The sequence below is a fragment of the Eurosta solidaginis genome, chromosome 1, assembly GCF_040869045.1.
Source record: "Eurosta solidaginis isolate ZX-2024a chromosome 1, ASM4086904v1, whole genome shotgun sequence".
Lineage (NCBI taxonomy): Eukaryota > Metazoa > Arthropoda > Insecta > Diptera > Tephritidae > Eurosta > Eurosta solidaginis.
This window is the reverse complement of record NC_090319.1, coordinates 72,103,406-72,127,553: the sequence shown is the minus strand read 5'-3', so window position 1 is coordinate 72,127,553 and position 24,148 is coordinate 72,103,406. Positions and strand designations below refer to the sequence as shown.

Sequence of the window (24,148 nt, the reverse complement as noted above, 5' to 3'; positions counted from 1 at the left end):
GAGGGACGGACATGGCTCAATCAAATTTTTTTTCGATCCTGATTATTTTGATATATGGAAGTCTATATCTATCTCGATTACTTTATACCTGTACAACCAACCGTTATCCAATCAAACTTAATATACTCTGTGAGCTCTGCTCAACTGAGTATAAAAATACCTCGTCGATCACAACAAAGCGAGGAAAGGGGCTAGCCGTTCATTGTTATCTTATGGCGGTGCCAGACCATCATTCATATTTTTTAACTTATCTACTTTTTACAAAACTTTGCCTTTTTTATAAATTGTAATAAGTTTTTATCAGCTTACTTGCTGATTTATTCGAAAATAATGAAACCGAACTGGTTTCATGGAGTTTTTTTTTGCGTATTTTAGGCAACTCTATAGCCATCTGATATTTAAGACCCATTCTTGGAAACGATTGAGGGAATGATTATTTCATATTAGGTCATCAGTGGCAGGCAGATAGGCACGTGAAACTAGATAAATTTTGAGCCGAAGAGATAGAGCAGAGATCAAGAGAATCAAAAACAATGGATGGCAAGAAATAAGGAGAAGGAAAGAATATGAAATAAATATCATCCAAACTATATGGTGGCAGCACGGGACAGCTGATTATAAACTTGTTTTATTTTATTTGATACATTAACTTCCGGCGCAGTATATTTTGACATATTAGTCCATCGAATTTACAAAAACAAAGTACATGGAAATTTTATTTATGTGTGTAGGTATGTCACCATGCTGCAACCTTGTATAGTTCCGCCATGATAAGGAGGATATATGTTGAAATCAGAGAGCAAATCCAGGCAAAACAATGCGAGACTGGGTAAGGAAAGGTAAGAAATGAAAAAAATGGTACGGAAAGTGCAGTAATCGAACCCGAAATTTATTGCCGATGTGCTAACGGTTAGTTATCGTTTAGCTATCAGTTATCGACGGGTTATAGGTGTGTTGCCGTCGGGGTATAGACATGTAATTTAATTCTTATATAAGTGTTTTAAACTTGCAGTCGATAAGAATGGCATTTATTTCCTTTATTTATCGAAAAGTAATCCATATGTTATCAAAAGTTATAGATTTGTTATCGAAAAGTTATAGATTCCTTAATGCAGAATTAAAAATTTTGCTATCGGCGTATTTCGATTTGTTATCGAAAACTTATCAACTTTTTCTCAAAAATATATAGATTTATCATAGAAAATCTGTCGTTTTCCCTTCCTAAATTTATCTATTGTTATCAGAGTGTTACAAATTTGTTTACCAAATGTGATCGACTTTACTATCGGAGTTTTACCAATTTGTTATCGGCGTGATATTAATTTGTTATCGACGACTCATATCATCATTATGAAATAGCAGACACCGATAAAACTTCAACAAAAAATCGATGCAACATCTGTAACCCGTCGATAACTTGGAAATAACAAGCCGATATCAAACCGATAACTCATAAATTTATTCCGCTTTCCATAATCCGGTAGTAAAACAATACCTTGACGTCACCGGTTTTTACCGATAAGAAACCGAGGAATTTCTTTTCAAATAACTTGAAATTATTTGTTTATTGTAAAGAAACCTCTGTTGTGGTCCGTGAGCCATATGAAAATAGATGGATATGTAAGACCGGATGAGTTAGCTAAAAAGGGCGCATCCGTCGAAGCCTGTACAGTAAACGTCCCGGTCAAATTGGGTGAGATTAAAAGAAGGTGGGAATTGCGCTTGATCGACCACGCAAGAAAGACGTGGAACCAAGCGCGGGCTGCAAAATATCGAAGATCATGTGAAGGTCTTACAACCCAAAACTAAAAAAGCTACAAATATCATTGAAAAGAGGGCATTGTATGCCAATGATGGGTATTTTGAGTGACACTGCCTTCTGGCGTCGCAAGCTTTTGAATTAAGCTTAGCGAGTGATAGCAGATGTAGAAGAAAGTGCGGGTTGGAGGAGAAAACGTTTGAGCACGTTTTGTGCTCGTGCCCTGCGCTACTGTATTTTAACCGTTCTTAATATTATACTGCTACTGAAGTCTGGTAAATAGATTTTTTAATAAGTAGGCCTTACCATGACTATTTTTTTTTTAATTTTAGGAATATTGATTTAGCTCCATGTACATACATAATCAACATTTCAAATATGGACATAATAGCGCAATTAGGTATTCAAATACTGAAAAATAATATGTATGGAAAATATTTGATATCTCTGTTTTTCATTATAAAAAAATGTGCGACTACGCTCAAAAGAATTAGTATGTCGAATTTAATAAAAATACATACTTTTATTTTAAAAGTTACTCCAAAAACATATGGGGATGAACTTTTTGGAGGGATAAGCTGACGGTTGGATGAGATATACAAACAATTTTTTTTTTTTTTTGTTTTGTTGAGTCTATCGAGAAAATCATTCGAGGTAACCGTTTGGCAGTCGGTGGTAAGGTGACATAAGGTCAATGACCATCACATGAACTAGCTATTAATCAATTTACTTTATGATCTTTCCAAATTTGGCTTTGGACATTTAGCAAAACTTCCTTTGAACTTATGACCATCTCGAGACAATAAAAAGTTTCGCAGATTGGATAAGATTTCAGTTTTAAATGTTTTTCCTACCGGTTCAGTATTATGTCCAATTTTTCAATCAAGGCGCGGATTAGGTTAGGTTTAACTGGTCGGTCAAGAAAGACCTCACACAGACTGAATGTGTCCATAGTGTTACCAGAATTTGTTTGACGACCAAACGGAAGAACCCCAATCAGGTGCCAGGACATATGTTACAGAATAACTCCGTGCTCTTGGCAAATATAAGCAGTTTTCTAGGACCCATCTTAATTGCTGCCTCGAGATCAGGCAACATTGCAGCCCCTAATAGCTGGAGCCTTGACATGGCGAGCACAGGACCCGAGCACAGAACGTGCTCAACCGTTCCTTCTTGCAGCTAACACTTCCTACACTTGCTGTTACCGGCGAGGTCTAACTTATAACCATGTGACGCAAGAAGGCAGTGTCCATTCAGTATGCCCATCGTGAGCCTTAAGGCTTCTCTCTTCAGAGATGTGAGCCACTTTGTGAGTCTAATATCGTAGGCTTTGCACATGATCTTAGCCCCGCGCTTCTGTCGATGCAACTCCTGCCTCCTTTTGATTTCTCCCAAACGGATTGGGACGTCTATCGTCGACTTAGCGAGTGTTGGACCCTCCTTTGCAAAATCATCGGCCTTTTCGTACGCGTTGTTTGGAAGTTGTAAAATATTTTCTATTAGAAAAAATAACTTTTTAAATATAAACGAGCTCTAGGTCAAATATTTGTATATTCTTAATAAAACACAATACGTGAATTTTTGATATACAATTATATTATTTAATTTGTCGATATTTCGACTTCAGTCTGAAGTCATCATCAGGAACTTTTGAATGCAATATGTCGACATATTGCATTCAAAAGTTCCTGATGATGACTTCAGACTGAAGTCGAAATATCGACAAATTAATTAATGTTTTATTAAGAATATACAAATATTTGGCCTAGAGCTCGTTTATATTTAAAAAGTTATAATTCAAAGGCCGTAAACAACAAAAATAATTATTAGAAAAAATTTGTTTAACCGGGTTCGCTTCTCGGCAGTGATTTGGCTAACATTCCGAGAGTTTTTCTGCTATGAAATGCTTCTTAGTGAAAATTGGTCTACCTTGCAGTTTCCCTTAACTTCCTGAAACTACGGCAGGATATAAATTTCCGTGGTTATAAGCTTTGCTGTTTTCCTCGCCGCAGCTCCTGCATGGGTCCCCATTCTCTCAGCATGTTGGCCAGGCGGACAGTGTCCCGTGATTTTGGCAGAGATACTAAAGAGTTCTTTCCTTGACCTATTAAGCATGCCTTCTTTTCTCCAACTATCGTTATTTGGCCGGATTTGCTTGGTTATCTTGCAAGTGTTCGAGGAGCACCAGTTCGAATCACTAACTTCTTGAATCTGCCATGTATGTTGCTTTTTATTGATCCAAGTAGATGATGCATATTGACCGCCTCTGCAGCATTCAAGAGGGCACCTGGCTTTGCAAGTTCGTCTGCCTTCTCGTTACCCTCAATGTTCCTGTGAACAAGTACCCATATAAGGGTTATGTTTGCGGTTAGCTATTGCTGGAAGCAACATCTAGCAGCTGCTGATGGCCCGAATTAATGGGGGAGATAGACGCCTCACCTTACTCTCCCTTGCAGAGTCCCCCGACAAAAGCCTACACGTCGTCTTTGTAACCAAAACTACCGCTTGCAAGATATAGTAAAGTTGGTAAGACGCATTGATAGCTTCTTCCAGTCCCTCACGAGGGGACCTAACCGTATGACACCTGTCAAAACTTATCGATGGCGTGTGATAATCTCATTACAGAGCCACACACACAAGCCTGCTGCCTCGATTCCGAACAGTCTGATTTATTACCGAAAAAGTTGCAGTTGCACTTATGTCAAGCTCCAGAGGTAGCTAGTCTAGCAGCATATTTGGTGCATCAGTTGGACACTCCCTTAGTGCAACTCCGAATTCTGACCGCTGTACTATATTCATATTTTTAATATTGTACTCTTTGTCATAGCTGGTCACTGTGCTATATCTACATAGACTAGTATGGGCCTGACGACGGCCATTTATAGCCACATCACAAATTTTGGGTTTAATACCCCAGTTTCTGCAACTACTTAACTCAGAGCGAGGGCAATACTATTTATAGAGGGCAGTCGAAGCTTTGGAGTTTTGGTTTTGTTTGTAAACAGTATCAGCTTTGTCTTACTAGTGGCTACATTTAGACCGCATTTGACGGTACCGACGTAAAGCCTTCGGATGGGTCACTTCTAGTATTTCACTGAAAGTCGAGGGAAATGGACCTTATACAGCAACTACGACATCATGGAAGAAAATCTTAACGTTTTAAAAGTCTTTGATATCATTTTCAACTTACAGAAGTATGGTTCTGTGTATTTTGTCCAGATATGTGCAAACTACGACAACGCCCACTTAAACTAAAATTGTTACAAAGTTGAAACTTCACAAAATTTGCAATTTACCATTTGTATGATAAGTTATTTTTTATTGAAACAATTTTTAAATTACTATTCAAAAAATAAAATATTTACGACAGCTGCCATAACTCTTGTATTGATCCATTTCGGGAGGTGCTAAACTTTAAATCAGCAACGTTTTGGTCACGTTATTAAAACCATTCAGCTATTAGTAATTTATAGTTCAAAATAACGGATGGGTGACATAGGGTTAACCGGCAAACGGTCAGTTGACTTTATGACCACTACAAATCACAATATGAAATGCTTTTCCGAAATGGTCATTAGGTCAACTCCATTTTTTATGAGGCCAAAAGGTCAACTGTTTTGTTTCACACCTCTTCGTATTAAAATGGTAACAGCTGTTGAGTTACAGTTATGTTGTATTGTGTTCGTTATATTTTTATACTCAGCGTGCTTTGCACACAGACTATATTAACTTTGACTGGATAACGGTTGGTTGTACACTCAGAGAAAAAATCGTTCTAAAACCAACGAAACAAGTTCAAAATTAAGAACATTCATTGACATAAGTATGTTCAGTACGTTTTTTCTTAACTCGTGACCGATGGGCTTGTTTTATGACCAGTTTGGTGATCGCCGTGGTGTTATGGTAGCGTGCTCCGCCTGCCACACCGAAGGTTCTGGGTTCACGCCCCGGGCAAAGCAACATCAAAATTTTAGAAAGAATGTCTTTCAATTAGAAGAAAATTTTTCTAAGCGGGTTCGCCCCTCGGCAGTGTTTGGCAAGCACTCCGACTGTATTTCTACCGTGAAAAGCTCTCAGTGAAAACTCATCTGCCTTGCAGATGCCGTTCGGAGTCGGCATAAAACAAATAGGCCCCGCCCCGCCAATTTGTAGGAAAAATTTAAAAAAAGGAGCACGACGCAAATTGGAAGAGAAGCTCGGCCTAGGATCTCTTCGGTGGTTATCGCGCCTTACATTTATTTTTTTATTTTTATTTTTTTTTTTTTTTTTAGTATTGTTGTGTGCTACTTCTGTCCTCATTTCAAGTACTACTTGGGCTTGATTTAAGACTTTTCGTTCTCACGCTTCGAGAACGATTTGGGGTCGATTTAACATTTTTGGGTCTCAATTCCAGAACGGTTCGTGCTTGATCTTTGGTACCCATTTATATATTATTAATAAAAATTTTTGTCATAAATAAAAAATATTTAACAATTTTTGTTGTTCGAACCCGCGATCTTAAAAAAATATTTATAACAAAAAATTTTTACTAAAGTTCAAAAGTTTGAGAAAAAATGCACAACATGCATTTTTCATACATTTCTCTTATTGAGAAATTATTCTTATTTGAAGATGTAATCTGCATATATAGTTAAAAGATTTCATTACAAGTTTGAGAATTACCTGTGCATATGTAAATGGAACTGAACGATATACAAGAGTTAAAAAAATAGAACATAAAAATTGTTTTAAAAAAATTTAGAGTTTAACGGTGATCGAACTTGCGCCACACGATCGCAACCGCAACATCATAGCCGCTGTGCCACTACAACTGCTTGATAGCTTGTGCCAAATGTTGTACTTAACATTGTAGTGCACACGAATTGTACCGTTTCTTTTTTCTTGAACTTAATTTAAGAACACTGTACTTAATTTAAGAACATTCTTTCTCATTAATAGAACATTTCTTCATAATTTAAGACCAGCCGTTCTCTTTTCAAGAACATGGTTGTCAGTTCAAGAACAAGGTTATTGTTTTGAGAACAGGTTGTTCGTTTTTCAAACAACAAAAAAGTAAGAACATGAAAAGTTTGAATTGAGTCCGGTGGTGCTAGATTTTAGAACGGCGTTTTTCTCTGAGTGTACAGGTATAAAGGAATCGAGATAGATATAGACTTCCCTATATCAAAGTCATCAGCGTCGAAAAAAAATTTGATTGAGCCATGTCCGTCCTTCCGTCCGTCCGTCTGTCCGTTAACACGATAACCTGAGTCACCAAATTTGGTACACGAGCTTATCTGGACCCAGAATAGAGTGGTGTTGAAAATGAGCGAAATCGGATGATAACCACGCCCACTTTTTATATATGTAACATTTTGGAAAATACAAAAACCTGATTATTTAGTAAATAATACACCTAGAATGTTGAAATTTGACGTGTGGACTGATATTGAGACTTTTGATAAAAATTTGAGAAAATGTTTTAAAATGGGCGTGGCACCATCCACTTGTAATAAAATCAATTTTACAAATATTATTAATCATAAATCTAAAACCTTTAAACCTATCGCAACAAAATTCGGCAGAGAGGCTGCTTTTACTATAAGGAATGCTTTGAAGAGAAAAATAAACGAAATCGGTTAAGGACTACGCCCACTTTTATATAAAAGATTTTAAAAGGGTCGTGGACGAATAGAATAAGCTATATTTTTGCAAAAAGAGCTTTATATCAATGGTATTTCATTTCCCAAGTGGATTTATAGCAATAAATACGAAAAACTTCAAATTTTGAAAAATAGGCGTGGCACCGCCCCTTTTATGACTAATCAATTTTCTATGTTTCGGGAGCCATAACTCGAAGAAAAATTAACGGATCGTAATAAAATTGGCTACAGAAATTTTCCCTATAGTAGAAAATATTCCTGGTAAAAATTGACGGGATCCGTTAAAGACCACGGCAACTTAGATATAAAACAAATTTAAAAGGGTCCTAGACTAGAATAATAAGATATAACTTAGCAAAAAATTTTTTTGAATCAATGATATTTCACTTATCAAGTTTTATTGTAAGAGGAAATGGGGAGACACTTTTTTTTAAACGGGCGCTGCCACGTGTTATGTAGAAAAGTAATTTATCTGAAATTAAATGTACAATTGAAGCTCAGGCTGAGTATATAATGTTCGGTTACACCCGAAGTTAGACACCTTTACTTGTTTTTTTTTTTTTTTTGAGTCGAATGAAAAGAATTTTTTTTATTTCAAATTTTTATCCTCCCTTTTAAATAATTTGAGAGAAAGAAAAGTTGATTAAGTTCCTCTGTAGCGCTATTTATAATGAGCATGACCATTTAAAGTAGTCATAAAGTCAATTGATCTCATGGCTAGTTGAAGTGGTTGACCTAGTCTCCATCCTTTTTCCCGAAATGCGCATACGGTAAAAAGAAATGTCTTAAATGGCAGTTACGTCATAGTTAAAAAGGTCAAAAAAGCAATTATGAGCATTTATTTGATTTCACTTTCAGCTTAGCTTAGTGCCAGTTGACCTTATGCCCAATCAACCTTATGTCCGTTGATCTTATATCACCCCACCGTTTTCACCCAGTATAAAAAAAACTGTGTGCATTTGTTTTTGCCACTGGGAACAGGTAAGTGTTACAAAGCATTTGCAAAACGTTACAAATATGAATAAATATTGTAAAAAGATAATTCCGTAAAATGTAAATAAAACAAATATTAAAATCGCCAAGTAAATATATATTTTCTCCTTCCTGAACTTTTACTAAGAGTAAAATTACGAACGCATATATATTTGTTTAACAATTTCCCAACTGATTTTTTAAAATAATTATTATATAGGCGTCAGCTGCAGTTAAACAATTATAGAAAACAAAATTTCAGTCATTTTTTAAATAAGAAAGACTGCAATGTGTAAGACGCCGTCAACGGAAATGGAGCTTTGTGCATCAGTTCTAAATTATTGTAAAATATAAAATTTGTGTAAAAAACAAAGTCGAAATTGTGTAAAGTTAAAATTTTTTTTATTTCAATCAATTAAAATGGATTTCGATGCAGTGCTAGAGAAATGTGGCAACTTTGGTCGTTATCAATTCGTTTTGTTGATGTTGTATGGCTATACAAATATTTTATCTTCGATGCACTATTTTGCGCAAACCATTATAAGTTTTACGCCAGATCATTGGTAAGTGTTGTGTAAGTGACGCAAATTCTATGAGGAATTCTGAGAGATCTCGTATTGAGATCAAACGTAACATGTGATGCAGGGCAGTCATTAGAAAATCGTAGGTCTTTCCAAATCCTGTTCAAAATCACTAGCATCAAGAGAATGCTGGTAAGAAGTTGTTTTTCTTTTAACAGGGGTCTCAGTAAAGAGATCCTAATACCAGCCTTCAAAATGCGTTTCAGCTACATATAACCACGGGCTTTTGCACATCGTATTATCTTTACTTTTGCTAAGTCACCTTTGCTATTTCTTCGTAATAACTGATACCGAAGGAAGTTAAGACAGAAAAATTACACAGAAGATGGCAAAACGCCGAAATTGGCTTGTGTTCAACCTAAATTTGTCAATGTATGACGTAAAATCGTTCCAGTGTACGTCAATTAACGACCCTGTCGGGAAATCAATAATACAAAATGCAATTTTTTCCAATGCGTTGCTGCGTTCTCTTTCCTGTGGTATCACCAAATTGTGGAGTACTGGCTCGCCTAGCACTGTACATCATGTACTTGGACCAACTGCTTAAGAAGACACATGTAAAAAGGAGATTCTTCAACATATCAGTTGAAGGAAAGAACCTAGCGCTCAGTGGCATCGGTTAGTTTGAATTGGCCGGTCAATAAAGGCCAGAATTTGTTTGACGACCAAACGGAAGAACCCCAATCCGGTGCCAGAACTTATATTATAGAATACTTCGTCCTCTTGGCAAATACTAGAACATTTCTAGGACCTAGCTTAATTGCTGCCTCGAGATCTGACAACTCTGCCTCCCCTTAAAGCTGCAGCCTTGACCTGGCTAGCGCAGGACACGAACACAGAACGCGATCGACCGTTTCTTCTAAATTTGTTGTTACTGACAAGGCCTAACTTATAAGCATGTCACGCCAGAACGCAGATAGTATGCCCATCGAGAGCCTTAAATCTTCTCCCTTCAGAGATATACATTAGCACATAATCTTAAACATTTTGCAGCCCCGCGTTGGCTTCTGCCGCCTTCCTTCTTGATGCAGCATATGCACTCCTGTCTCGTTTTGATTTCTCTTAAATGGATTGAGCCGTACTAGAAGTTATCTAAGACCTAGCTTAATTGCTGCCTCGACAACTGGCAACTCTGCCGCCCCTTATAGCTGGAGCCTTGACCTGTATCGCAGGACACGAACATAGAACATACGTAACCGTTTCTTCATGCTCCCTACATCTTCACTGGGACTCAATTTATGTCGATGTACACCTCTCTCTATCCCGATTCTTTCCAGGATTGCTTAAAAAAAAAAAAATTTAAGGCGCGATAACCTCCGAAGAGATCTAAGGCTGAGCTTCTCTTCCAATTTGCGTCGTGCTCCTCTTGATTTGTCCCTACAAATTGGCCGGACGGGACCTACATGTTTTATGCCGACTCCGAACGGCATCTGCAAGGCAGATGAGTTTTCACTGAGAGCTTTTCATGGCAGAAATACAATCGGAGCGCTTGCCAGACACTGCCGAGGGACGACCCCGCTTAGAAAAATTTTCTTCTAATTGAAAAATCTTATTTCTAAAATTTTGATGTTGCTTTGCCCGGGAGTTGAACCCAGGGCATACGGTGTGATAGCGGAGCACGCTACCATCACACCACGGTGGCCGCCAGGATTGCTTACACTCTATTAAAACAGTTTTAGATGCTGTGCTTTATTGCCTGGCTGTCAATATAAAAGCTGACACGGATGTAATTTAAGCTATTTTTTTTTATAGTGATTCTACTGCTTTGCTTACGGCTACTACTTGGAAAACGCTACAGTGATCTGCAAGCTTGTTTGATCTGTTTATTTCCGGATCAGCACAGTATACCGCAGGCCCAGCTCCTGCAACTAATTTGAAACCATCGGTGTTCATGTGTGTCGCCTCATCCGGCATTTGTACAGCCTTGCGCCAACCATCCGTATCTACCTCTATTGTGGCTCTAAGAGCACCTACAAAGTGCAGATAGGGAATCGGGTAGTTTGCTCGTCCTGTAATTGGTGACGGTATATTACTATGGCTATACGGTCAGCTCTCAGGCTGCCTCAAGGCACTTAGCCTCGTTTCAGTTGTCAACGCTTTGTCCTTTGCCACCAGGCCTACAGATGAAACGTGCAAAATGGCATACAGTGCAGCTGTTGGGATTGTTTTCAGGGCTCCCGTAATTTTTGAGGTGGGCTCTTTTTTGCTGATTTTTTGGCTGTCCACCAAACAAGGACTCCATAGTATAGGATAGGCTTTGAGGGCGATAAACGCCACTGAAACCCCAGCCTTCTTTTACATGCATGAAGTGCCGTCGAGGCCTTCTTCACTCTCTCTTTCAAGTTAATCTTCCACGAAAATTTACTGTCTAGAATGATTCCTAAATATTTTGTGCAAGGTTTCTCCTGCAGGGTCACCCCTCCTAGCTTAGGCTTAGTCCAATTTGTGACCTCATACCTCTTAGTTAACAAGACCGTATCCGTACTGCCCGCGTTGGCGGTCAACCCGACATTAGATGCTTAGGTATGGGTATTCCTAAACGTAAGACTCATTCCAGAGATATTTGTGGAAGTCACTTTCCACTTGCTAAAGATATCTGTGTAATCCATAAGTTTGACGGATCCCTCATCAAATCCCCTGAGCAGTTGGTTGATAACCTGTTCACTGATTTCGTTGGTTCATACAAACCCCTGTGCTAAGGACTTAGTAGTCATGCAATCAATCGGTGAAGAAATCACAGTGTTTTTATATACCACGGAAAATTTTGATATCCCAAATTTAAACCCCAGCACTTAATTTATTGCTGCTAACTTCCCCTGAAAAGGCGCTCGTTGTAGCAGCTTATTTTTAAAAATGTTATAAATTACTTTCTTTATCTAAATACTGCAGGTGCTATCATGACAAATTTGCAAACGCTAGCTTATCGTACATACGAGATATTTACGAACAAACGGAAAATCCGCATTGCACCCTACTCGATGATATAATCGCTGATCGTCCAGTGATCGCAGATGTAGGCGATTGCAGGGAATGGATATATGCTTATGATCGTGATTATCGCAGTGTTACAACAGATGTAAGTACATTGTATATAAATGTTTAAGGGATGAAAAATGCGGCGTACCTTTACAGAAAACTAAGAACGACTATACAGAACTTTTTTAACTTACGTGCAATTGTTCCGTGGTTCGTTACAAAAGAAATTATAGCACGAAAATCTGTGGGAAATTATAGATCTCTGTAAAACAGGGTTGCCTACCAAATACTCTTGAAGTTCGATGTCTAGACAGCTAGGAATTCGTCTAAAAACTTATGTTTTTCAACTAACAAGAGCTCGCGCAGAGGTTGAATTTAGGGCACTTTACTGTGCAGAAACAATTACTTTCTGGTTATTTGAGAAGAGCTGCCTCGGCTTTTTCTCGTTAACAACCGATACCCACAAGATATTGTGTTATTACCAGGGACGGAAACTATTATTCCTTATATAATATAATTCCTTGCAATGCTATTAATTTTGGACTTGGAGTAAGATAAGAATTATTTTCCGATTTTTATTACCTGAGTCCGATAGAACCACTAGAAAATTTTCGGATAAAGACTAGAAATTTTTTTTTTATTTCGGATCAGCCGTTTCTTCGTTATTAAGCCGGACTTTTATTTTAGCCTTAAAAAATAAAAGTCCGGATTTAACTAGTTCTATCGGACTCAAAAAAAGAAAATACAGATTTTACTTTTATATGTGGACTTATATGGAAAAAGTTCGAAAAATAAAAATGATGCATGATTCGACATGATATTGCAACAGCGATACCTGAGAACTCAAACATTTTCACCTAGGACAGTTTTTTGACCCGGACTCTTTCCAAAAAAAAAAATTATTATTATTTTCCGTCCCTGTTTATTACCGACTTATTATGGAAGACGAGATTATCTTCGACCTCTTTGATTTCCTATCTCTTGTTATCGACTAACCACGGATGTGTCATCAATCTTATATTGAAGTTGTATTGGTATCTGTTTCATACCAATCCGATAAATCGTCGATAACAAATCAATAACACGTAAATAACAAATTGGCAACACCCCAACAACAAATTAATAGTTTTTTCATAACAAATCTATAAATTTTCAAATACCAATCGATACTTTTCCATAAAAATCGATAAAGTTTCAAAAACAAATTGATATTTATTCGAAAGAAAAAACTCCTGACTTTTCGGTAGTAAATCGATAAGATATCGATAAGTAATGGCCAATTTTTCAATAATAAATCGATAAATTTTCTATACCTAACAAACCGACACATCGATAGCAAATCGATAACTTTTCGGTAACATATCGATATTTTCTCGAAAACAAATTGTTGACTTTTCAAAAGTAAATCGATTAGATTTCGATAAGTAATCGCCAATTTTTCGATAATAAATCGACAAACCCTCCATAGATAAAAAGCAGGCACTTCGATAGCAAATCGTTAACTTTTTGGTAACAAATCAGTAACTTTTCAATAATAAATCGATAACGTTTCGACAACAAATCTATTAATTTTCGAAAACAAATTTTCGATTTCCACAAATATCCCAAACTTTTCGATAATAAATCGTTACATTTTCGATAACAAACTGACAGTTCGATAACAATTCGATAATTTTTTGATAACAAACCGGCAACTTTTCGATAATAAATCGTAAACTTTGCGCTAACAAAACGACACTTCGATAGCAAATTGCTAACACTGCATACGGTTTCCTTTTCACCCGATGGCACAACGCCGAAACCGGTTTGTCTCGAAACCAAATTTAACGAGGCATGACGGAAAATCGTTCCAATGTTCATAAATTTTTCGTTTTTGGCTTTGCCCTCCTCCTTTTTTTCCTACATTCTCCTCCCTTTATTTCTTTTCCTTCCCTTGCTATGCCTTTTCTTGTGCTGGATTCGCAATCGCGACTGTAACCATAAGCATCGTCATTATCATCGACATTGGAATTCGGCTGCTCTTTTTCTTGGTACTCTTTATCCTTCATATATCATCGATTTGTTTTTCTGCCTCAGCTTATTTTCATTAATTGTTTTGTCGTCTCATTTCGCTCATGTCAACTCTATCACACATTAGGCTACACTGTAGTAACTTAACTTACGCATACTTACCTTACGTCTACATTGAGGATTCTCCAAAACCTATTTCAGAACATACTCCCCAGGGCAGGAAGAACAGAAAAGCAAGAAAGTACACTGCTGCCTCAACACCACATACCCGTTCGTAACGAAGGCTTGGCATAGAAATTGGTCTCATACTCCTTAGGCCTTGTATCTCTTTTTAGTGAAAGTGGAGCAAGAAACACTAAAAATAGTAATCCTCCCTATGGTGGGTAAGTCAGTAAAAGCAAAAGTTGCACTTCCCAAAGTCCCAGTTATAAAACTGATCCTACAGAAAGCAGGACAGGCGGTTTGAAACTGCTCAGCTGTATGTTACTTTTCCCGTAAAAAAAGGCGAGTAAAGAGACATAATCTACTGCATTTGAGTAGTTGCGCGTGGAGCGAATTGAATAAGTGCGATTCGCCGACATCATATTTTATGAGAAGCATACTCTATCACGATAAATTACACCTAATTTAAGATTAGGTTTTAATCATACTCTGCTATATCGACTTCTACACAGCTATGTGACATAAAGGAAACTCATTTGACACACATTGACCAGCGGAATCAATTTTAATGACAGATATTTTGACCTAATTGAAACCAAGCATAAGCCTACTTTGTTCGAACGTATGTACGGCAGTCCAAAGTCTTAATATGGGTTAAAAGAAATTTAATGCATACCCCTAAAAGTAGGCAACATCCACAAAATGTGCCACAGTTGCGGCTGAATTAATGGCACCATACCTATTGAGCGCTCTGTGACTGACGTGGTGGCGGGAACAGGCACTTATGAACATAAACGACTTATTGACGGATAGACGGGGTTAACTATTATAGAGAAAATCACGGTAAATGGGCAAATAAATTGCAGTGAAAATGAAATTTTCGTAACAGTTCTTTTAAATGTATACTAAAAAAACATCAACAGTTTCACTGTCAAAATAAAGGTAACTGACCCAGTTCAAAGAAATTTTTAATGAAATTTTTGTATCTTCAAGAAAACTGCGTACTTATTCCTATAACCAAAAAAAAAATTCCCGAAAAAAATTACGTTTCCATATTTAGGGATGGATATCTGTGTCGAAATATCATATACCATTTTTCCTTATTTTAATAGCTATTTTCCTCGTTTTTAGGATTTTTTTGTATTGCATGGAAGTAAGTGATGGCCACCGTGGTGTGATGGTAGCGTGCTCCGTCTACCACACCGAAAGCTCTGGGTTCACACCCCGGGAAAAGCAACATCAAAATTTTAGAAATAAGGTTTTTCAATTAGACTAGACTTAGGCACTCCGAGTGTATTTCTGCCATGAAAAGCTCTCAGTGAAAACTCATCTGCCTTGCAGATGCCGTTCGGATTCGGCATAAAACAAGTAGGTCCCGTCCGCCCAATTTGTAGGAAATATTAAAAAGGAGCACATAATTGCATACGAAGTATGCAATGTGTAAAAGATTAAAATATGCAAAAAGAGGGCAATTGGGAAAAACTTTACAACAACTAAGGCATGACGTAGCTGAATGCGTTTGTAACCATTTCAACTATCGTAGGAGTGCGGGTTCGACTCCCGCTCCCGGGAGAAAAGGCTTTGAAAAGATTTACAAGGTATAATCGAAACAGCTGTCGCCTTGTCTGTCCTGATGTCACGTTGTTTAAATTTTTCCCAAATTATTAAATAAATTATAAAAATTAAAAAATTGCTGCAAATAAATGTGTTCATACATTTAAAAAAGCAATACGGGCAAATTGGAAGAGAAGCTCGGCCTAAAATCTCTTCGGAGGTTATCGCACCTTACATTTATTTATTTTTTATAAGTTAAAAATTCCTTTAGAGTTATATGAGGTCAATCTTTATTACCCCCAGAAAAATTTGGTGTTAAGAGAAATAGCAGCGTGGCACCTCCTTTACAAGTAAGATTTTCTATACAGCATATGACCAAATTTTCCAAATCTTCGATTTCGTGAAACAAAAAATGGCTGTTTAAACAAATGAGGGACATAAACAATGACTTGTGCCATTTTCACCATCTTCGGTTGGTCACTTATCTAATCTATCGAAATTTTCGTTTTCTACATGCTGAAGCTTTGCGTCTCAGTTAAGTGCAAGAAAAAACTGTAAACAAGTCAGCTAGTTTTCGTGTATTCACAGTATATTTTTCCGATTTGTTCTACAAAACATTCACAGTTATCGATTTAACCTGGAATAGATACCCCTGTGCTGGTGAAAACGAAAATGTCAAGTGAACCCATCTGATTTATTGATATCCTGTAGGTAAAATCTAACTTAACTGGATATGGTGACAACGGCCCTAAGTAGACAATTTCGAGTAAATAGTCAGCAGCGGTTTAACGTTCTAAAATATTTACTTTGTACGATGAATTCATTTTGGTGCTTGATTATTTATATTCCTGAATTTCGTATCGACTTTGCTTGTTGAGAAATTGTTTGGAAAATGACTTATTAGAATATATATGCAATGCACTTTGACACAAGCTGTGGCGGTCAAGAAACTAATTCTGAGATACGACGTTCTTCAACCGCTTTCAAAGATTTTTTGAAAAATATCCTGTGAGAGGGCGTTTTCAAACTGGCAGCCGAGATAGTGTGATATTACATGCATAAATCGATATATTTTTATTTATTTTATACTCTAATTTCAAATTTCTTTGTTCTAGCTCAACTGGGTCTGTAACGATGCTTTCAAAGCTGCAGTGGGACAGTCTCTCTTTTTTATCGGCTCAATTGTGGGCACAATATTTTTTGGTTTTCTGGCTGATAAAATCGGTCGATTGCCAGCTCTAATACTCACAACACTCACAGGCGCAACCGGTGATTTTTTAACATCGTTCGTAACTTCACTACCTGCCTTCGCTTTATTTAGGTTTGTATCGGGACTATCAACGGATACGCTATTCTATCTTATGTACATAATGGGTGAGTTGTATAGAAATGTGGCTCAAAAATATAATACCATAAATTCATCTACTTGTATCTTTTAACTCTACAGTTTTCGAATATTTGAGTCCTGAGAAACGCACATTTGGTCTAAATATTATAACCGCATTTTTCTACTGTTTCGGCCTAATGATGTCACCTTGGTATGCTATTTGGGTTGGTTCTTGGCGTTATTATCTATATATCGCTTCATTGCCAGCATTGATTGTGCTCATTTATCCAGCATTCATTTGTGAGAGCGCTCAATGGTTAATAGCTACGGAACGTTACGATCGTGCTGTGAATTGTTTAAAACGTGTTGCCAAATTTAATAAACGTAAGGTGGAAGAGGGTCTCTTTTTGCAATTCCGTTCGTATTATGAACAAAAAATGGTTGAAGAAGCCAAATTAAATACAAATAAGGATACATTCTGGGGAATGTTTCGAACCCCGAGATTACGAAAATATACCATTATACTACTGCTGAAATCGTATGTTTGTTATTATTATATATAATTATATAATTTAAATCTCCTTCTATTCACAGTATGGTCATTACAATTTCATTTGATGTGGTCAGCCGTAATATGGAAGGTTTAGGCGCCTCGCCTTTCGTACTCTTTTCATTAACCTCAGTAATGTATATACCAGCCGGACTTACTATTATTTTATTACAAAATCGTATAGGTCGCAAAGGTATGGCCTTTAGTTCGCTCTTCGTAAGCGCAATCATTGTAACAATTACCGGGTTTTTGATTGCTTTTCTCGAACGTGGTGAAGAAAATACTATACTGTTAGCAGTTATGGTAGGATTGGGTCGTTATGGCGTAATTGTGAGCTATGATGCGGAAGCACAATATGCTGCTGAATTTATACCAACAACTGTACGTGGTCAAGGTATATCTAATATTCACGTAATCGGTTATGGATTTGCCACACTAAGTTCATATGTCATTTATTTGGCACGTTATTTCAAACCGCTACCTTCGATTGTAATAGCTATGGTAATGATGGTTGGCGCCTTGCTTTGCTTGGCTTTGCCTGAGACTTTGAATCAGTAAGTGAAGTATATTGCTTTATTTCCTGCACATATATTAAGTATTACTAGTTTATTTTTCAGAAAACTGCCAGAAACGCTTAAAGATGGTGAAGAATTTGCAAGGAATCAACGTTGGCACTATTTTCCTTGCTTTAGTAAAGAACGCAAAGATAAATTAGAGCAAGAAAACACGAAAACTCACTAGTTCAAATGAAGTTTTTATTAGTGTTAAATTTAATTTAAGTATTAATAATTGTTTTTATCGGCCTATTGATAAATGGTTAGCGCAGCGTGCCTAAAGCGTACTGATGATGATGGCTTAGCACACTTCGAAATATATATATATCTGTGCAGTTGTCTGAAAAATTTTCTACTTGCTATTCCAAAAACAAAATACAATTTTTCAATTATAAAAAAATTAAAAAATAACAATAATTATCATTAGAAAAAAATTATTGTTCTGGCCTTGAGTTCGAATCGAACTTTGAATCATTTAAGTATTAAGTTAATAGATTCTTTTGTTTAAATAAGTAAAAAACTAACGACTTTTTATTGATATTAGAGACAAATTACACAGTTTACAAACGGCGATGGTACCTAGGACATGTCTCTGAATTTCACTTCTTCAACAGCTAGCTAGTATAAAGCAATATATGTGTATAGTATTAAATACAAACACTAAAGATTTTTTGCAAAAAAAAAAAGAAAAGTGATGTGGATAGATCAATAATTTAAATATAATAAATCACATTTTGAATATGCTAACTTACTTTTGCCAACGTCAAAGCAAACACGCAAAAAATAAGTTATTTCCAAAAACCACCAAACTATTAGATTAAGAATTCTGATAGTACGTGTAACTAAAAAATATGTACTCTTGCCATAGCTTGTCAAAGATCTAGATAAGCGATATATTTAATTTTCTCTCGGGAAAGCTAAGGCTTTTCTTACATATGAGGAGCTCCAAATTAAAACGCAATAAGAGCGATCGAACAGGATCAAAACAATTGAGAAAAAGTATAATCAAAAATATTGTCACGAATATTAGCAACACTAAGGGATACTATCATCTCTAAGCCAATACTAAGCAGTGACTTGTATGCACATCAATAAATCAATCATTATTTCTATACATATGTCCATACAAGCAGCGGAGAGCAACGCACAAACACATGCATATATCTGAGATACTCCCAAAAGTAGGCAATAATTTGTGCAAGTATCACTCATATATACACGCGCATATGAGAAGCTATAAACGTAGTTATAGCTGGTAATTTTATAGCTGGTAACTAACTAGTAAATTATAGAAATAGAAGCGCCTAGAAATATGTCAACGAGGAAATCAAACAGTATAGAAGCAGCAACAGTTGAGGCACGACAAGTCAGTTTGATTTAAGCAAGCTATCAGTTGCGAAGTATAAATGTTATTGTGAAGTACTTTAATAAAGGCCATTTTGCATTATTGATAGTGAAGTCATTTATTCAACAGTTTAGTGATTCGAACGTTAGTAGAAGATTGCAAATAAGAGGAATTTCAGTAAATTCGTTACAATTGGTGTCAGAAGAGGAATTGTTAAATAAATTCTGGCGATTTCGAACACAACCTGGACATGGCAAAGTTAAAAGAATTAAGGATCCAGCAACTGAAAAAGGAGTTGGAGAACCGTGGATTGAATACAACCGGCAATAAGATCGAACTTCAAGCACGGCTACGAGAGATATTAGAGTTGGAAGGAATCAAGGTAGACGAGTATGTCTTTTATCCTGATATTTAAGAGCCAGCGACTAAAATGGAGGAGAAGATAGAGACTCCAAATCCATTGGCAAGTGTTGACACTAACGCGATACTTGCAGTGTTGAACCAAATGTCTTCTCAACTGGAAGAACAGAAAACATATATGGCATCCAAGATGGAATCACAAAAAACACGCATTTCATAAATGTCGTCGCATATGTCATCCGAACTGGAAGAACAGAAGACATATATGACATCGCAGTTGGCTGAGCAGTTGAAAGCACAAGAGGATCGCATATTCTCGCAGCTGGAGGCACAGGAAACAAAATTCTCATCGCAGCTGGAGGTTTTTAGTGAAAGGCAAGATAAAATGGAGTCCGAGATGGATGCTTTGAAAGATCGGATTCAAGAGTTACAACTGAACCGTCCAATCACTTCAACGTCTACTCTGATGGTAAAATCCCCAACGTTTAATGGTTCTGTTCCTTTCCAGGTATTTAAGCTCCAATTTGAAAAGACGTTAGCAGCGAACAACTAGAATTCCGAAGATAAAGTTGCTGCATTGTTCGTGGCTTTAAAAGGACAAGCTGCTGAGATATTACAGACCATCTCAGAGTACGAACGTAACAGTTATGAAGCATTGATGGCCGCTGTAGAACGACGGTACGGAAGCGAACACAGGAAACAGATCTACCAAATAGAATTGCAAAACCGGTACAAAAAAGCTAATGAGACTTTGCAGGAGTTTGCGTTGGTTGTTGAAAGGCTGGCACATTTATCGAATGCGGACGCACCCGTGGAATACACCGAAAGGGTAAAGATTCAGAGTTTTATAAATGGCATGTGGAAACGAAACGAGCTACATATGCGAATCGAAAACTAACATTTACCGAAACGGTATCCCATGCAATGACCCAGGAAAAAGCATCGCTTCTGTGTATGCTAGCATTCAAAGCACGCCGTGTGGAGGTAGAAAGGCCAGACTGGGTGAACACAATATTGGAGGCGTTGAAAGGATCGCAAAAGCGGAGTGATAGAGTTATCAAATGCTTGAAATGCGGGAAGCCCGCCCACATTGCACGTCATTGCGATCTTGATTCTAGTGGTTTCAACAGCATAAATAAATAAATAAATAAATGTAAGGCGCGATAACCTCCGAAGAGATCTAAGGCCGAGCTTCTCTTCCAATTTGCGTCGTGCTCCTCTTGATTTTTCCCTACAAATTGGCCGGACGGGACCTACATTATTTATGCCGACTCCGAACAGCATCTGCAAGGCAGATGAGTTTTCACTGAGAGCTTTTCATGGCAGAAATACAATCGGAGCGCTTGCCAGACACTGCCGAGGGGCGACCCCGCTTAGAAAAATTTTCTTCTAATTGAAAAATCTTATTTCTAAAATTCTGATGTTGCTTTGCCCGGGAGTTGAACCCAGGGCATACGGCGTGATAGGCGGAGCACGCTACCATCACACCACGGTGGCCGCGGTTTCAACAGCATGGTTGGTCTTAATAACAAAGATGGAAGGCATGAGCAAGATCGAGTAAGAAGTAGAGATCGAGAGCTATCTCCAGCTATTGAATGTCCTGTGATATCTGTGTCGCAAATTGGAAGGAAATCAAGCAGTCTTACCGTCAGAGGGAATGTGGATGGCAAATAACGTGTACTGACTGTAGATACGGGCGCATCTCATTCCTTGATTTGGTCAACAGGAGAGTAAAGCCATTACCTTGAGCAAGGTTGCGTACGGTCACTGGCGAGTATAACCAAGTGATCTGTGAAGTCTTAATTGGGAACGTCATGGTTCTACACAAATTCGTTGTGGCAGAGATCGTTGATGAAGTCATATTGAGAGTGGACTTCTTAGTTGACCATGACATCAGGATCGATATGCGGAGAAAGATTATGCGCTATAAAAACAAGGATGTGCCACTTAACTTCAGTTTGGAGAAAGGGTTCAGCAGTAAGCGAGTGCTGTTGGAGGAGATTCGGAAGAGACCACAAAAGTCAAGGAAAGTAGATCAGGCATTGAAAACCCTGGCATTCAAAACCCTAATGGACGTACTAAAACGAACGAAAGAATTTCCCAGAAAGAATGCAAGGGTGGTTTGAAGCCAGGGCGCACTACTGTTGCGAAACGTCGGAACGATACTGATTATGTGAAGCCAATCCGTCAAGAGCAAGCTCTACAAAGTAGTTCTTTGGCCAAACAACAGAGTGCGGGGGAACGATCCAGGATAATGAGTAGTAAGATGAAACGCAGGTACGATGAGAACAATAATTCGGAAGGTTTCTTGGAGAGGGATTTGGTACTGTTATACAACCTTCACTGGCGGAAAGGTGTTCCATACAAATTTGGTGCAGTTTAAAAGGCCCGTACAAAGTTGTGAAGAAGATCAGTGATACCATGTACCGCATACGAACCATTGGAAAACTACAAAATAGAAGCGTGGTTCATTTGGAGATGCTAGCGGCGTTTAGATTAAGAGATTTGTCTGATCGGGACGATCAGACTCAGGTGCAGGGCAGTGTGACGAATATAAGCAACACTAAGGGATACTATCATCTCTAAGCCAATACTAAGCAGTGACTTGTATGCACATCAATAAATCAATCATTATGTCTATACATATGCCCATTTTTGTCAACACCACGCCTCTTTGGAATTCAATCCCTGCTTCTGTGAGAAACTCTCTAGACCAAAACAACTATAGACGTATTCTTTACAGCTACTTTTCTAATCTTGAAACTTAAACTGGCTATCTAAAATAATTTCAAACTTCTTCTCTATACATTTTCTATACTACTTTTTTATACTCGTTTTTTTATATTTTCTGATCTGTTCATTTATGTAATTTAAATTAGCGTTTAGGCATATCTTGCTTCATATACAAATTTATAATTCAATTGTAATACCTGGTTGTTGTACTATTAAAAGATTTCATTATCTTAATGTACTATTGTGATTAAATAAATGCAATACAATACAATACAATATAAGCAGCGGAGAGCAACGCACAAACACATGCATAATAATAATTTGTGCAAGTATCACTCACATATACACGCGCATATGAGAAGCTATAAACGTAGTTATAGCTGGTAATTTTATAGCTGGTAACTAACTAGTAAATTCTAGAAATAGAAGCGCCTATGTCAACGAGGAAATCAAACAGTCTAAAAGCAGCAACAGTTGAGGCACGGCAAGTCAGTTTGATTTAAGCAAGCTATCAGTTGCGAAGTATAAGTGTTATTGTGAAGTACTTTAATAAAGGCCATATTGCATTATGAAGGTTGCAAATAAGGGGAATTTCAGTAAAATAGTTACAATATAGTTTCTTAGTACATATAAAAATTTTAACGTGAATTTTAAGTAGGTAAAATTGATTATCTTTATATTTGAATGGATCAGGTCATACGTTTTGGAGATCTGTCGATTTTTAACACATTGCATTGATGAATTTCTCTGAAGTACAATAAAGTGTAAATTGTAATTTTATAAAGTTGTTCGATGAATCAATAAAACGAATCAAAATTAAAAAAACCCGAAATGTACCAATCCACATGGCTATTTATTAACTTAAATTTTGTAATATCGTCAATTTTCAGCGTAACATATTCTTGTGGAAAAGATCCAGTGTCATCTTAATAATAATCACACCTCCGCCGCCCTTAACAGCTAGATCCTCGACCTTGTGAGCGCAGGACACGAACACAGAACGTGCTCAAAAGATGTTCCTGCTTCTCATACTTCCTACTCCCGCTGTTACTAGCGAGATCTAACTTATAAGCATGTAACACCAGAAGACAGTGTCCAGTTAGTATGTCCATCATGAGCCTCAGATATATGATCCATTTTGTGAGTCCATTATCGTAGGCTTTGCACGTGATCTTAGAAATTTTGCAGCCCCGCGCTTTTGTCCGTTTCTTTCTTGCTTGATGGATCATACGCAACTCCTGTCTCCTTTTGATTTCTCTCAAACGGATTGGGCCATCTACCGTCGACCCTTTCGTTACCTGCTATCCCTTTATGACTGGGAACCCACTATAGATGTCCGGCCTGAGCGCATTTTTTGATGAAGTACTGTGTATGATTGTTGCCTTAATCCCGCCTGACTATCAATATATGTATATATTGACGCGACTGCAGCTTCGGCACGCTTCCTTCAGGAATTCAGCTGCTTTCTTCGCTAGTATCGACATAGTAATCCGTTCCGTTAACTTGGAGCCATCGGTATACACGAAGTACCATGGCATTTCTGCACCCTTGCGCCAACCGCCCGAATCAATTGTTGCCCACAGAACTTTTTCGTAATCATTCAATTGTTCCCGCTATTCACTC

At 37.4% G+C, this 24,148-nt stretch overlaps 1 protein-coding gene across 4 annotated transcripts; it reads left to right on the top strand.

Moving 5' to 3' along the window:
* The first annotated feature begins 704 nt into the window (after positions 1-704).
* Positions 705-21,052, top strand: LOC137244094 (organic cation transporter-like protein). 4 transcript variants are annotated; one of them, XM_067772827.1, is made up of 6 exons: positions 705-839; positions 11,844-12,030; positions 16,772-17,030; positions 17,104-17,521; positions 17,578-18,087; positions 18,139-21,052. In XM_067772827.1, the coding sequence occupies exons 1-6, from the start codon at positions 784-786 to the stop codon at positions 18,272-18,274; spliced, it is 1,566 nt and encodes a 521-aa protein (XP_067628928.1). In that variant the 5' UTR covers positions 705-783; the 3' UTR covers positions 18,275-21,052. The 4 variants fall into 4 exon arrangements, with proteins under 4 accessions (XP_067628928.1, XP_067629006.1, XP_067628783.1 ...); XM_067772682.1 differs by lacking the exon at positions 705-839 and adding an exon at positions 8,623-8,936; XM_067772742.1 differs by lacking the exon at positions 705-839 and adding an exon at positions 8,626-8,936 and having other exon boundaries at positions 18,151-21,052.
* The last annotated feature ends 3,096 nt before the right edge of the window (positions 21,053-24,148 follow it).